At 37.5% G+C, this 16,925-nt stretch overlaps 1 protein-coding gene across 2 annotated transcripts in view; it reads right to left on the bottom strand.

Moving 5' to 3' along the window:
- Positions 1–16,925, bottom strand: part of LOC135707683 (phosphatidylcholine:ceramide cholinephosphotransferase 1-like) — a 51,036-nt gene that overhangs the window by 19,927 nt on the left and 14,184 nt on the right. The window contains exon 1 of one of the 2 annotated variants that reach the window (XM_065229533.1): positions 13,771–14,514. The exons of the other annotated variant lie outside the window; for it this stretch is intronic. Within the exon in view, the coding sequence (XP_065085605.1) occupies positions 13,771–13,852 (82 nt within the window). The 5' untranslated portion in view covers positions 13,853–14,514. Of the gene's footprint in view, positions 1–13,770; positions 14,515–16,925 lie in introns of those variants that run through there. 2 annotated transcript variants of the gene reach the window in all.

Consider the following 16,925-nt stretch of genomic DNA (forward strand, 5'->3'; position numbering starts at 1 on the left):
AAACGTCAAACGCAAAGAAATTGACTATGCGCGCCACAAGTAGCGGTAATATCAACTATGATACTTTCAAATTGACCGTTAAATACTTGTTCCAAGAACAACTTGCAAATGATATGTCTGTTTGTCTGTGGTATAATACTTTTCTGCATGGTAACCACCGACAAACCGACATGAATCATCATACAAATTACAAAGAAATTTCTGATCAAAGCTCAAAACTGACATCTGTCACCGTGTTCGGAAGAATATTTATCCTAGCCACGAACACGCGTACAAAATTTATGAGTTGGCTCGTGTCTAATCTATTTCGGACAAATTATTTTTATCTAGATAAAACATTTCTATGGCTTTGACAGATGGGATCGCTGCACATTTGAATCGGCCGTTATGGATTCTCGTTCAAGAGTTAAGTTTAAGTTTCATGTCGGTTTGTCGGTGTGGTAGCTCCAATTTAAATGTGTCAACTTATGTTTAAAGCTAGAACATAAAAAGTTATTCTTTCTTATTCACTCAGCTCACTCAGCAGAATGCAACCGTCATAGGCTCAGCATGCAAACAATAATAAGTGAGTAATCATCCACAGTACACTCAAAATCATTCATGTTACGCTCAGCTGTATGTAAACGGCCGATTTAAATGTGCAGTGATCCGAACTGTCAAAACCATAGAAGTTTTTGATCTAGATACAAATATTTTGTCCAGAATAGATCAGACACGAACCAATTCATAACTTTTGCATGCGGGTTCATGGCTTAGCTAAATATTTCCCGCAAATACGGAGCCAGATGTCAGTAGTGTGCTTTGGTTAGAAATTTTATTGTTTTTGCTATGGTCATGCATGTCGGCTTGTCGGTGAAGCTACTACTCGTTTCTGATGTTATATGCGTGCGAGTGAGAGGTAAATGCAAAATGAAACGATTTTTCTCGTGCTTTACCGTTTCAGCAAGTGATAACTGATCGAATTCTCCTTAATATTTTTCTAAAAGCTTATAAAATATCTAAGGGGCTGTTGATAAACTACGTAGACAGATTTTTATAGGTTTTAGACACCCCCTCCCCCTGCGTAGACAATCGTCCATATAATTTATTGGAAATTTATATGGACCGTAGACATTTGTCAACACCCCCCGTAGCCGAAAAAGTCTACGTAGTTTATGAACAGCCCCTAACAGAATCGCACTACTCAAAGAAGGATTGGGCGATCTTGGATCGATCTTTTTCATTCCGATTTCCGATTTCCGATGTTTCGGATCGATTTTTTGTCCACGAAAAAAAATATATAAGTGGTACATTTTGTTATTGTATTTACATCGAAAAATGATTTACTGCGTGGTAAATTTAACGAACATAACATCAACATCAGAATCGCTCCCTACAATGGCGTCACTATTTGTGTTTCCGATATTATATACCTCCCGCCTGAGCTCATTGCTCCTTACCGTCACGACAACATTTAATTGAAGGAAAGAACTTCTTAGGGTACCACCGTTATCAAGCGTATAGTCCGAAAGTGAGGATAACAATAACAAACCAACATTTTGGCTAAAGTGAAAGTGAGGATAGCAAACCAAGCACTTGAAAATGGGATTACGCAAGTGTGCGAGTTATAAACGTCAGAAAGGTCAATTAAAATAAAAACCATAAGATCGATTCTTTGGTACCGATTTAATCAGTGGATCGATTCTAGAGCCAAATCAAGTCCCCGGTAAGGTGACAGATAACCTTAGTTTCACGTACCCAATTGCAAATAGTAGATGCCGCCACTCAATATAAAATTAGGGATTGCCCTTCACCGCCGCTATGGCATTTCTCTATGGGAATCCAATTTTTTGTTTCTCCATGTGTGGATGTCAAACAACAGGCAAGAATCCTATATGATAAGAGCGAATTTATTATTTTCGTGGTGAAATGAAATAATCCAAACAAACTGAAACCGATTGATGGAGGTTTATTTTCTTTTATAATCAAATGACAATACAATACTTTGCTGCTTTCAATTTTAATTTGCTCTTGATTGTATGAAAAAACAAAAAAATACTTTCCTGTGTTTCTCTATTCATGTGTTCTTATGTATTCTTCTGATATGCAAGACTTCTGACTAAACTGAAAATTCATTTAGGGGAATTTACGTATTCTCGGCAACCTAAGCAGCGACCGTCTTTCTATAGCCTTTTTCTCTAAGAAACGCACACATATGCAGTATTGGTTTATTTACAATCTTTTGCTGCCAGCTGCTCTAACAATTTCAGTCGAAAGAATTATCAAAAAATGTTTTGAAACGCTTTTACAATGCTCCAATCTTCTCTAGTGAGAGCAACTATTGTGGGCAACCTCTTTTTATTCGGCAACCTTTATATTTGAGCTGCGTGTTAAACAGCTGTGTTTTCATCGGCAACTCGAAATCAGCAGCATTTTTAGTGCGTGTGTTTCATTTCAAGAAAACCCTGCGAGATTGCTTTTTCTCAGTGGTAAACATATAATCAAATTGAAGCTGAAAGCCTAATGAATAGTTTTAATGCATTCAGCAAAGTGTTTTCTTAAGAAAATCCAGTGAAATTACCGTTTCAATTTGGGTTGCCGAAAATAGTCTGTCATGCCGAAGCCGTCATTTCCCCTAGCACAATTCTTATTTCAAGAGCAAATTTTCATTACGTCGAATGTAACAAAGGTAAACAAAGTCGAGCTGTCAGTGTCAATCGATGCTTCTGCTATTACACTATATACTGTCCGAATATTTTTAAATTTATTTACCAGTCGAATTGCTTTTTGACGTAATCACCTTTCGGTCACCCGATGTTACTTAAGTCACCCGATTTCTATGGAGATGCCGTTTGCCTTAAGTAACAGCACTGAGAAACCCGTGAAAAGTGTACTTTCGTCGTTTTGCTTTCTCATTATTAAAGTGAATAAATCGAATTGTTTGTTGCTAAGATGATTTCGGTGGTCCTAAAATGATGAATGGGCTGCACGTAAGGAGACGTAATTGCTAATTCTCTCGAATATCCTGGTAAATACACTTTGACTTAAGTAACAATAGGGGCCACCAAACGACGTATAATAACTTTTGACTCAAAAACCAGCATTTCTTAGCATGAAAGCTAGCGATTTGCCTTTGTATTATTAAAACCCGGCTAAATATGTTAAACATTGCTATCACTATGAGATTATATGTATTTAATTGGAAATAGGAATAACTTTTCGGTCATCAAAACAAAACTCTATTTTTCTCGGATCGGTGCGAATGTTACTTACGACATAATGAAAATTTGCTCTTGATTTGTTCCAATTAATTCGATGGCGAAATTTTTAGCAGACATCACTGGAGTTCCTGTGTTACTAAAGTCACGTGTTTGGTTTGATGAGCGCGCGACAATAAGATGAATTTTAAACATTAATTTTGTTAGCTGCACATCATTTCCGCATTCGCCCTTTTCATATAACACTTCTGAAATTTGTGAGTTTGACAGAACCACCAGCACCAAATTGTAGGGGTACACTAACAATATACTGGAGCTGTCAAGTTGACCCTGAGTTGAGCCAAATATAAAAAGGCCCAAGCGCAATGACAGCGGAAGCGGAACGGCAGCGGAAAAGCCCGATCTGAGTAAGCCAACTTGTCGGATTGAAAACTTGTTGGAACCAAATCGACTTCGGTTAGGCATCTTGATGTCATTTGTGACAACTGTCAAACTTTCCGTTTCCGTTCCGCTTCCGTCCACATTGCGTTTGGGCCTTAAGATCGATCCATCAAGATCGATCTTTCTCTGAAGATCGCCCAATCCTAACTGAAAGAGTACACTGAAACAAATCGGCATGTACCGTTTATTGGATCCATCTTATAACATAGCAATGTCAGCAGGTTTATACATACTATGTGATGATTGATAGATTCCATTGGATTATCACTTAAAAACTATGACTGCGATATGGAATGATTTCTATCGTAATTTCACATACTTAGTACTTGATAATACTTTGCTTCAAACGTGTTTAGCGACAGATAAAATGTATATGAATATTGTCTGATATATTTCATTGTGAAAAAAAAAAAGAAAAACTGGTTACATGTATATGTATAGGGTGGGAACAAACATCTAGAAACTAATGGAAAATCATATAAGTTTGCACAATGAGAAAATTCAGTAAAACATACCTGTTTTCATGATGAATATTGCTTACTAAAAATATATCTTATAAGAAACTATTGGACAGTCATTTAACTCTGCAGTATAGGACAACATGTATATCTCGATGAACATTTCAAACGGTCCTATCTGCTTTGATCGATTATCTTCATCGACTTTCTCTTTTGATAACCACTGTTATGGAAACAGATATCGCGCTAGTTTGACCACCTAATTTATTAAAGGAGGTTCTTACCTATCGTCCAAAACGTCAAATACGACAGGGAAAGGTTTTGCAGCTCATTGTAATAGTTTCCTTTGATTTTTGACGTTTAAAGATTGTAAAAAGATCTATCCCAATCATTATATAGTCATATAGATTTGTCTTTTAAGAAATCCAACAGCAAACGTTTGTTTTGGCATGGTTTTCTGAAATGAATTTCGCTACCAATAAAATACATCTTACATGATTCTTCTTCATAAATTATTGAAACAATTTTCAACGATGTTATCGTACACTCATTAAAAAGATTAGTCGAACTAAATATAGGTAACAACAATGATACTGTATTGAATAATCCTTGTTTGTTATTGTTTCATAAGATAAGGGGTTCCGGAAAGAATGTATTGAGATTGAATATTTACTTTGCTAAGATTCTAATTGTAAGTCTTCTACACACACTTAGAAATTATTGCCGACTTCGGTAATTTTTACCATATGACGATCATATAAAAGTTACCAAATTATCAGCATTGTAAATGTATCAAATATTCATATAGAATTTACCTGACACATTTTCAACCATATCATTTTCATTGGATTATCACTGGATTATAGATATTAGACTTCCACATAACAGGAATATGTCATATTGGTTCAGTGTAGTAACCTTCTGAAGAGTTCGGTAAAACATAGCGCCTTCCGTATCTACGACAGAATCAGGTAGCGTTAACAACCTGTTAATACAAACGTATCCAACGGTATAAAAACATTAGAAAACGGATAAATAGAATTCGAGATACACTGTAGTAGATTTCAGCAACATTTTTGCAAAAGTAGAACAAAATATTTTGTGGCCAATTCGGTAAAAATTCAAGCTATTGGAAGATTGCCGCAAAAGCTCAACGCAGATGTCGCCACTGCATGATGATGATAATGTTGACAGACTGCATATAAAATTCGTGAAAATTAGCATTAAATCATAATTTTCATCAAGCCTGCGTGAAATCCTTCCAATATAACATTCGAATTGAAGAAGAAAACGTTTTTACGATCAGACTGATGTGCATCTTTGACTTTTCCAGGTGAACTTTCATAAGATATATTCATTTCATTTCACGGCTCCATCAATGCTGCATCGTATATATGATGTAAACAGTAGTAAATTGCTCAATTACTCAAAATAAAGATGATTTGTCATCTTGTTATCACTTCGAAACCCATCTAGCACCATTTTATAGTATGGTGCGTGTTGAGTAAATCATGTTCCGTTGCGTTTTCCGTCGAAAATTGAGAGTATCAATATGTTGGCCTAAAAAAGGCCAAAATAAACATTTATTGAATATTGGCGTCCTATACAACCAATTCTCCATTATCACCAGCATGATACAATCTTTCCTAAGTAAATTCACTTAATTCCCACTTTCATCTTAGTAGAAATCTCACATATTAACAATTTTCCGAAAAATGCAGCTGCGCAGGAGGTAACCTCTCCCTGTGGGTGCAAACTTGTTATGCATAATTTGCCATGAAAACATCTCCGATCCATGCCGAAATAATAACAAATAGTTTTCAAACACGTTTTCTTACACGATTCAAGCAAAAGTTTCCACGGGAAATTATTAGTTTTTCTGTATGGACCGATTTGCCCCAAAAAGCGTCTGTTTTTCTTGGAAAATTCGGAAACTATCCTCCTTCTAGTAGTTCTCACTTTGAAATGTAGGTGGCGAAAGCTTGGAAAAGTTTCACTGCAAGACGCCAATTGAGTGTACCAAATATTTTTATCGAAAAAGGTTCAATACTTTGTAAAATAAATCGCCGTAACTTTTTTTACTAGCGACATCTGTTGCGAAAATTAACCCTGTTGGTAATCCATTATGATTTTCGTTCAGAGCAAGGTAACTACATATAGGTGTTCTAATGTGTCAAATTCATGATTCAGCCATGTTGGATTTTTGTATGGGACAGCGACCGAGTTTGTTTGCAATTTGCTCTAAAACCGCACTTTTCCCCCCCGCGATCTCCTCGCCTATATAGTGACAAAGCTGTATCACCATGTATATACCCATCTTGGTTCAGAGTGCATCACTCAGAAATCTCGCGTCACTTTTCAAAAGGTCCTAAGTAACAAATGTAAACAAATCGAGTAAAGTGATACAAACTATTGCTCTTCTATCATTGTATGTGATACAAAAACACCCATCCAATGTACTTTCATTTATTTAAGACAATCATAGGTCAAAAATTCACTAACTACATTAAAAAATAGCATAGCAAAATGTATTGTTTTTAAACAGTTAAAATAATCATCTGGCGAACTTCTTCGATTTTCTCAAAATGGCGGATATGTTACATTGGTCTATTTGAAAAGTGACGCGAGAAATCATCACTTCGTTCAGCAGACCATTTATTTCATAAAAACGAAAAGCATCTAAATTGGTCTTCTTCTTCTTCTTCTTCTGACTTGTTACGTTTCTGCCGCTGCTGCGTTTTGCCGACTCTCAACTTAGTGTTCTAAGATGCACTTCCGCAGTTATTAATTGAGAGTTTTCGATGCCAACACCAATGCTTGAATTCGAATATTGTGTGGCCTTGCGATACTCTAAGTCGAGAAAATTTCCAACCCGAAAGATTTCCTTGACCGGACCGGGGATTGAACCCTCCGCCTCCGGCTGGGTAATACCCTGCCTTTCATGACTAGGCTATCTGAGGCCCCTCCTGAGCTAAATTGATATGACATTTAAATTGAATGCGAGACGCGGTATAGTTGTGCAGTTAATTTACGACACTACGGTGGGCTGTCTGGGCCGTACGGTAGAAATATTGATATTCGTGTATATATTAGACCGGTTAAAAATTTCCATTCTGTATCCACACATTAAGTACAATCCAAATGTGATAATGTGCTGTCTTTTTACCGTTTTTTTAATCTTGCCTCATTTCAATCTGACTAACCATTATTCAATTGACACAAACACGTCAGCAAAAGGAAATTTTGAATCAGTCTAAAATGCCACGCCAATCACTAACTTGCAAGGTTGTATTGTTGTGGGAAAATCTTTCTTTCAATTGGCTGAAATATTAAGCTTAGTTCCAATTACAGTTGCAATTCGCTCGTTGGATGTTGCTAATTTGGTGACGTAGGTGAAGTAGTTATACCGTCAGAAAATTGCCGAGCCTTGACTTGTCTTTGTTGTTCCTTGGGAGTAATCTAGTGACTTGTGTTGGAGACGAACAACTAAAGCTTAACAGCTGGAAAACCATCACAATGAACGATTGACACTCGGTAGATGGGATGAGGTTGCGTTTCATCCAGCGAGTGATGGCTGTAATGAACCAAGTGTTGATGATAATTATGATGAGTCAAGCAAGACGCATACATTAGTACATTTGGATAATCCCAATATGGCTCCAAGCTTCAGTGACAGTTTAAATAACTTGCAGGGAACAGAAAATCAAATGTAATTCACTTTGATTTTCTATTTCTATTGAGTTCATTAGAAATTTTGGGGGAACTAAAATTCAAAACTTCAAAAATTTAGCTCAAATTATGAACTATTTTAAACCAAACCTTCCACCTTTGCACCCTCATAACCATTTTGGAGTTGTTCTGATTAAACAATTTTAGCCATTAAATTGGCTGATTGAATTTACTAACATTTGTAGCAACAGTAACATTAGTCACAATCACCGCTTAATAGCACAACAAGAGCATTCAATTGAGACTAAGTGTAAGGTAAACAGTGGAAAAATGGGGAGGTACTTACACGTGTAATGATGATACTTTCCTGCGAAACTCAGAAACGTAATTGTTGGTATATTACTATCCAAGGTCAATACACTTCAAAGGCATAATACACAAAGCAAATAAATAAATACTCCATCAAGTGGCAGCTACTATCGCTAGAGGATAAGCTTTAGATGGGCAGGGAATTTTACCGGTCATTTCTCTTTCCCATCACCATGTGCATATGAAAGATATGCTCGACCAAGTACCTACGCATGAACTTGATCAAAATAAATAACAAAATAAAATAGGTAGCAGACGACGCCTCACTCAAGGCTACCACACGCCGGTGCGTTATTATGGAAACGCACGGGTTACTGTTTGGGGTGATTCACTACTGCGGATTAACCGGCATTACTATATCATTGTTATCGCCAGTGGGTCGGTCGATCGATGAATAATATGTCGCGAGCAGTTGAACTCCAACTAGGAATGCCAAATTTTGTATTGGAAGTGATGTTATCAGTTAATTGTTTTTTCCACCAATTAGCAGCGAAAGTAAATGTTCAGAAATCGGAGCCTAGCATATTATCGCTACTATCTATCATCGTTGTGTCATCGTGGCAGGATGAAGTATAATGTACTTTCGATGTTTCGATTTTGGCGATCGTTCGTTCGAGGGAACGGAACTAGCACAAGAGGTACACCGACATTTTTGTAGTAGTAATGACACTAATTGGATTAACTGGATCCGTAACAATTGTGATTCATATTTGGTTGGGGCATCTTGTCGGTCATGGCACAAAACGGTGCAGGAAACAACCGATGGCGACCATTTTGGTTCAATGTGCGGGGAATTTATATTGCCTAACTTTAGTACAAGTATAATTCCAAAGAACTTCGAGATTAGGGCGTAATTGCTTTTGTAAACAAACACGTTAATCACCGATTTCTTTCGATTAAAAGCTCAATCTTGCGAACAAACTATACCAAATGATAGAGGAATCATTCATCTAAAAGGCGAACACGAAATTATTGCGACACATTCAACAGAGCATAACTTTTTTACCATTGGGTAAAAATCAACCAAATTTTGCACATTTTCTCATTGATGTGTATTGTGTACATGCTGTCAAACTCGAAGTCGTGTTTTTCGATTCAACGAAAATGGAGGTGAACCAACGTGAGTTGAGAGAACAAATTCTTTCCAAACACCTGGAATTTCCTGACCTGTCGCACCGGCAGGTGGGAAAAATGTTGAACATTCACCATTCAACCGTCTCCAGAGTGTTGAAGCGGTTCCAGGAGCGGTTGACGTTGGACCACGGCAAAGGAGCTGGAAGAAAACCGGGACCGGAGAACAAAAAGACGGAGGGAAAAGTGAAGCGGATGATTAAAGCAAATCCCAACGTCTCAAGCCGTGATTTGGCTAAAAAGATCGGCATGTCGCAGAGCTACGTCCAGAATGCAAAGAAGAGAGCTGGACTACAGAACTTCCCAAACCGCGATGAGCGGCAACAATCGACGGCTAAAACTCGGGCAAGGAAGCTCTACGAGAAGATGCTGACAAAATATGGCTGCTGTGTGATGGACGACGAAACGTATATAAAAGCCGATTTTAAGCAAATTCCGGGGTTGGAGTTTTTCACCGGCAAGAGCAAGTTCGATGTGGGCGACAAATTTAAGAAGAAGAAAATGTCGAAGTTCGCCTCCAAATATCTCATTTGGCAGGCCATCTGCTCTTGCGGACTGAGGAGTGAGCCTTTCGTGACAAAGGGCACAGTAAATGGCGAGATCTACAAATCTGAGTGCCTCGAGAAGCGCCTTTTGCCGTTCTTGCAGCAGCACGACGAAGCTCCGCTATTTTGGCCAGATTTGGCATCATGCCACTATTCTAAAAGTGTCCTGGAGTGCCCGGTGGAGCAGTACTGGGCAATAATGAAGCGGGAACTTCGGAAGAGCAAGAAGACAGTCAAAGACGAAAAGGACATGTTAAGAAAATGGAAAAAAAAACTGAGAAACTGGTACCGGATGACACTGTAAAGACTTTGATGGAGGGCATCAAGCGAAAATGCGTTCAATTTAACACTCAAGGCTCCATCGATTAACTTTTCTTTTGATTTTTGAAGTAAATATATGTATAAAACTACCCTAAAATTTTGGATTGATTCTAAACGTTATAAGAAAATTGGCATGACATTTTCGGTGTCGCAATAATTTCGTGTTCGCCCTTTACCTGTTTGTGTAGTTAATTTTTTAGATTGAGATTAGATTCGCGAGAAATCGACGATTAACGTGTTTGTTTACCAAAGCAATTACGCCCTTATCTCGAAGTTCTCCGGAATTTCAAATAATGGTATTAAGGTGAAATGGGACGTAACTAATTTGCAAAATTCCAAAAGCAGTGTCTTCGTTCAAAACCAAAATTACGTTCATAAATATGTGTTCATTGCATTCTACTTGCATACCGGAACACATTTTCATTGGTAGATTTTCGGTTTTAAACGAAAAACTACAAGGGACAGCCCTATGGGGTTGTACGCAATGGTTACGTAGGACTACGTGGTCTTATATAATAAAACTGATTTGTTAACTGCAGCAGGAGCTTGTGTTTTGTGTAGGAATAGGAATTTGAGCGGGGTTCTCTCTCTTTATACTCTTTAGTATGACGCGCTTGACATAGATGGCCCACAGCGACTCACGAAGAGCTTCTCCTTCAATGGATTGTCATGTGGGATGCGGCTCGCTGCTTGCAGGCAGCCTTTCGTTGTGAACTGGAGAACCATCACTCACCAAGCGGTGATTGAATAAACACAGTTTGGTGAGACCGCACAGTGGTTGAAAAGTCCATTTTGACGCTCTTAATTAATAGCACCATGGAGAGCGGATTTAGAGTAAAGACGTCTTCATATTTTGAAGGCATGGGTTTTGTGATTAATCCCCCTAAAAGTGAAATGAAAAATGTATTTTTTCACAATGTCGAGATAAATGGTTGACGTCTTGAGCAAAGTTGTAGCAAAAATGATTACAAACAACTTTGCTCAAGATATAAAAGTCCTAAATTTCACTCAAATCGAGATAGAGAGCGTTGTTTGAGGACGGACCCCCAAAAACACGTTTTTCATCAAAACACATATTTTCTTTAATTTTAGGTCTTCATTATGTTCAACAAAGTTGATTGGTATACTAAAATACACATCGTTCTGGAACATACTATATCTGCATCATTTTAATAGGATGAGTTATTGATAAATTTTCTTCTATTTTCCTCATATTTTGGCCTTGCGTATCTTTCTTAGGTGCTAGAAGGTGCAGATGAAATCAAATGCATCTAAAACTACATCAAAAGAGCTTTCAAATGGTGGTAAATTTGTCCGTCCACGACCGTCTGCTGGGGAGTTGTGATCAAAACAAACATCCGTTGATAGGTTTTATAGAAGTCATGTCAACAACAAGGGGATACTGTGTTTTATAGCGAGTAATAAAGGAGACCATATGCCAAGTTGAGTTTTCCCGGATGAGACTGCCTGAGGGCGAGTCCAAGTATAAATCTTTCTAAAAAGAAGAGATCGAGCCAGCTTGACTACTTGAGGCAGCATACACTCAAAAAATTCCACACGTTTGATCGAAGTGTTTAAACACTTGATTTTTTAAATGCACAATCCCATTTACTTTAAGCGTATTTCACCTACTACTGTTCAAAACAGATGGATTTGAAGCGTCTTGCATTTCAATGCGATGTGAATTGCTTGCTCAGAAAGGTAAATACAGAAAACAAGAGTTGTGACTTTATCCTATCAACCCACCTCTTATATGAGAACAACCGTGGCACAGTGAGATCGAACGAAGACTCCGGCAGCAGCACACCCAACCGTCCATCATCGAATTCCAAATCAGACCCATTAAAAAGATATGTGAAAGCTCTGGCCTCTAGCAGTTTTGTTTATATATTTTTCGATTCATTTTTAGAGTCGGTAAAGTATCGGTAAAGTAATCCATAGTGTTCATGCATGATTCATAGCATAAGATTCACACATGAAATGGATGTGTTTCACAATAAACGCAAAATTAATTGTGAGACACATGATGATGACGTGTGGAATTTTTTGAGTGTAATCTATCACATCAACGAAAAATTTCTTCAAAGTTCCCGGTAAGAGAGCACACAAACCTAAAACCAATGAGATACAGAGAGAGGTGAAGCAGATCGTGAAATATGGTTATATTAGTAATCCAAAAAATCAACGTAAACGCAATTAGTCACTAATTGCATGTATCGTACAGGGGTTTAACTCACAAAACTTAACCGACTGCTCCACCTCGGTAATCCAGCTCATTGACCTAAAACGACGCTACATGTCAAGTTCTTCTCATCGGCAGTTCTACCTGTTTTCCGCCAGAGGCGCAGCTGCAGCAAAAGAGATACGCAACGTAAAAGTCAAATTCCCACCACGCGGAAGACAACAACAGAATTACGAAACGGACCCGAAACAACGTGAAAACACTTTCTTCCTCTCATTCAAATCGGTAGGACTAATTGACAACATAATCATCTTTAGGGGCTGTTTATTTAACTACGTAGACAGTTTTATGGGATTTTTGCTCCCCTTCATCTGCGTAAACAATTGTCTATACCAATTTTTTTTTAATTTGTTTGGGCCGTGTTAATTACCAATGTTTACACGAGATCGGCCAGTGTCGGCTACAAATTACAATTTTAAAATTCTTTAATTTTTAAAACAAAGCAGGCCTAAATTTTTTTTAAATGGATCACAAAAGGACCTTGTGATTCAATAGATCAAAATAGCCTTCAAATGCCACTAGCTAAACGCTTGGTCGCTAAATATAATGTCTATTACATGTATGGGTTAGCTTTCAGTTGTGGAACTGATTCCCGTTTATCGAAGAACGATTAATACAACACATTAGATACACAATCAACCAAAAAGTCTACCAATCAAATGTTATGTACTGCATTCTTGGATGATTGATCATTCATTAGTCACTGACATGCTGCTGATAAATGCTGATAAAATCGACGATTAGATTGAAGATGGATTATCTGGACTTGGCAAGAGGGTGTCGAAAATCTTCACAGGGGATTTAAAATAACTGGGCTTATCTCGGCTTATCACCTATATCCATAAGCGTTTTGTCGCTACACGACGATATAATCTCTCATGTGACGACATTCACTCTTGCATTGCATTTATATAAACGCTCAGGTTTTTTTTGGGAGATATTTAACGTGTTGCAAAAATAAACAAACAAGATTGAGTACCATCACAAACTAAAATATTTTCGAATGTTTGGATTAAGGCACGATACGTAATTTTAAACTAGTCAATACTTTTGTACTTTTTAAAAATTTCTGGATTCACACCAAAAATTGTGATTTTAAGAAATGTCTTATGTCTATGACCCAAAACAAATATTGTGATTGGAATAACCTAAATCGTTAAATTGTACCATTTTCAAGAAATCGTTAAAAACGTACCAGTTGATGCAAATTCCGTAAGCAAAAACCGCGTTCAAAATCATGTAAAAAAGACCTGAGAGTAATACTGTCCACAGCCACATCATATTATTACACTTTCTATGCAGTACGTTAAGTATTTAATAATTCAATACAAACTAAAACTCCAGAGTTGAACACTGTTCCACAAGTACGAAATTGAACATCAATCAACATTTGATACTAGCCTTGCCCGCAACGTAGCTCAGCAAACCGCTGGAGATCTTGGCATTGGTCGGCCAGAACGGTCTCAGCGTCAGCTTCATATCACCAATTTATAGCCCGATATTAAATAATCACAACACGCTCTGCTAACTGTCAACCGACCGCGAACGAGTTCCGAAAGAAACTGCAAGGCACAATCTGCGGAAATCAAAAACAAACCTTAACGTAAACGATGAAGTTAGTGATAAAATAATAAAGCCATAAAGGGGCCATGCATTAATTGTGTCACGCTAAATTGAGGAAAAATTAATCCCCGCTACCCGTTCCCTTTCGTCACATTTCTCCTATACCTAATGCATTGCGAGTGATAAAATCTAAAGACCCAGCTCCCCCCTTGGAGCGTGACATACTATATGCATCACCCCCAACACACACTGACATCGTTTGTTTGTTTGTTACTCAAAACAAAACAAAAAAGTTTTATATGTGAGTTAACTGTGAAGCAAAAAGGCTCAACGGAAAGACTAACAAACAGGGTTAATGCAACTCAGCCTTCGCTTATCGCAATCTAAATATACGAATGTGGGTACAATTTTCTTTGCAGCAGCAGCAACAGCTAGCACGCAGAGAAGCCGCTGACTGTGATGATTTTTGATTAGGTAAGGCTGTGTTCCATTTGTGGAGAATTTTCGCTTAAATTTGGCAGATGGAAAATTTTCAAATAAACCTGCACGGTAAGAAAAAGGTACCCAACGACCAGTTCATTTTTACCTACTATTGACTCGTTTGTCTCCTTTTCTCCTTCTAATGTTGTCAAAAACGGAGGAGCAAAACCACCCAACAGGGGTAGTAAAGTGTGGGAACCCAACGTTGAGTATAATTATATTTACCTACTTTTGGGTACAACTAACTTACTTTTGAGTAGAAAGCGAGTGGAAAATTCCATACGATTTGCACACAAACTTACTTCTGGCAGACAAGGAATCAACAGACACGTTCTCGATCGGTCAATCAACAGAACACAACAGAGGGATTTTCGAACGTGTTAATTTATTTTCAAAGAGTCAATTTTTACTCACCAACTGGAACACAGCTGTGTTCCATTTTTGGTGAATTTTCACTTAAATTTGACATTTCGAAAATAAATTAAAATGTCCGAATATCCCTCTGTTGTTGATCGGTCGATTTTCGAGAACGTTTCTGTGAAAACTAATTCCTTGTTTGTCAGAAATAAGTTTGCCTATCTAGCAGGTTTATTTGAAAATTTTCCATCTATCAAATTTAAGCGAAAATTCACCAAATGGAACACAGCCTAAGTTCGAAGGTGATAACATTTCTTGCGTGCATTAGACCTCGAATAACAGTTGAACAAACCTAATAATCGTTGTATGCGGTTGATTTGTTTGGCTTAGTTGGCAGTATTGTCAGCGGCTACAGATTTGATGTTTGAAGTTTGCAGCGTGCTCATCAGATGGCGATAAATTTTCAAATCAATAGATTTTTATATTTTTTTTTCTCGTAAATTTCAAGTACACACAAAAGTTCTTTATAGGAAATGTTTGAAAACAATTTGACAGCTATGTTTGTTTTCAATCAAGTCGGTTGTGCGCATTTAAGAGAGCACTATTCACAACCACCTCAATCGCAGCACTCTTGTTTGTAAAATGTTCCCTTTATCATGGTGAACAATATTGACACGACACAATAACAGTTAGTTAGAAAATAGTCAGTTAACGGTTCATTAGCAAGCCGATGATAATGCAGCTTTCAAGACGGCTCATCAACAGAAGGCGCGAAGTTACGTGATCCGTAGCACATGCCTGTCAACCGTCAAGGGATGCAAGCGGGTGTTTCTATTTGCATTATTTTTTTCCCTTTCAATCGATGTTTATTCGATGGGAATGAAAGATGCGGGCCATTTGCAATTTGCACCATCTGAGTTCGTTCCGAGGTTCGTTCGAAGCTCGCGGTGTACACTCAAAAAATTTCACATGTTTGATCGAAGTGTTTAAACACTTGATTTTCTAAATGCACAATCACATTTACTTTAAGTGTATTTCACCTTGGTTCAATGTGTTATACACGTTAATTTATAGTGTTTCAAACTTTGAAAGGTTAAAAATCTTTCACTATCTATTCAAGTGTATTGCACATTGAATCACGCTACTGTTCAAAACAGATGGATTTAATGTGTTTTGCATTTCAATACGATGTGAATTGCTTGCTCAGAAAGCTAAACATCTATAACAAGAGTTGTGACTTTATCCTATCAATATGATATGACCTATATATGAGAACAACCGTGGCACAGTGAGATCGAACGAAGACTCCGGCAGCAGCATACCCCAACAGTCCATGATTGAATCCAAAATCAGACCCATTAAAAATATATGTGAAAGCTCTGGCCTCTGGCAGTTTTGTTTATATATATTGTCGATTCATTTTTAGAGTCGGTAAAGTAGAATTCGATAAAGTAGAATATTGTAGAATATTGAACTATGGTGTGCAAAGCTTTTGATATCACCATATGAGGCACATAGAATCCAAGTGTGTCACAATTCAAATCCATAGTGTTCAGGCATGGTTCATAGCATAAGATTCACACATGAAATGGATGTGTTTCACAATATGCGCAAAATTAAGTGTGAGACATATGATGATGACGTGTGGAATTTTTTGAGTGTAAACATAATTTACAGTGTTGGACAAATCATTTGCAACTGACAAATCAATGTTCTAAATAACATCGACACGGAGAACGTTACTGCAGTGGACGGCTTTGGAGTCTAGATGTATAATACATGATTACATGAGCAATCAACTGTCCAATGACAGCACACCGACAGAGCTTTGGCTTGGTAAAAACAAGTGCAACATTACGCTTTCGTTTGTTTTGTAAATATTGCACAATATACCTTGAAAAATGCCTATGCCATATATATTTTCTAATATTTATTACATCAAGTACTAAAAATGCTCCTGACAACCATGGATTGGAACTCAGAAAGAAAATTGTCGATGACTACGTGTGTAGTCGAGTATTAGTACAAGACACTGAAGAAGTCTGCACATTGTAGACGAAATACGCGTATCTGTCAAGAATAAGCAAATAAGGTAGTGAAATTAAATAGAAATTACTAATCCTTCTCTCTCTCTCTCTTTCTCTCTCTCTCT

Source organism: Ochlerotatus camptorhynchus, unplaced genomic scaffold, assembly GCF_037179485.1.
Source record: "Ochlerotatus camptorhynchus isolate MF236.1 unplaced genomic scaffold, CSIRO-AGI_Acam_v1.1 ptg000316l, whole genome shotgun sequence".
Classification (NCBI taxonomy): Eukaryota; Metazoa; Arthropoda; class Insecta; order Diptera; family Culicidae; genus Ochlerotatus; species Ochlerotatus camptorhynchus.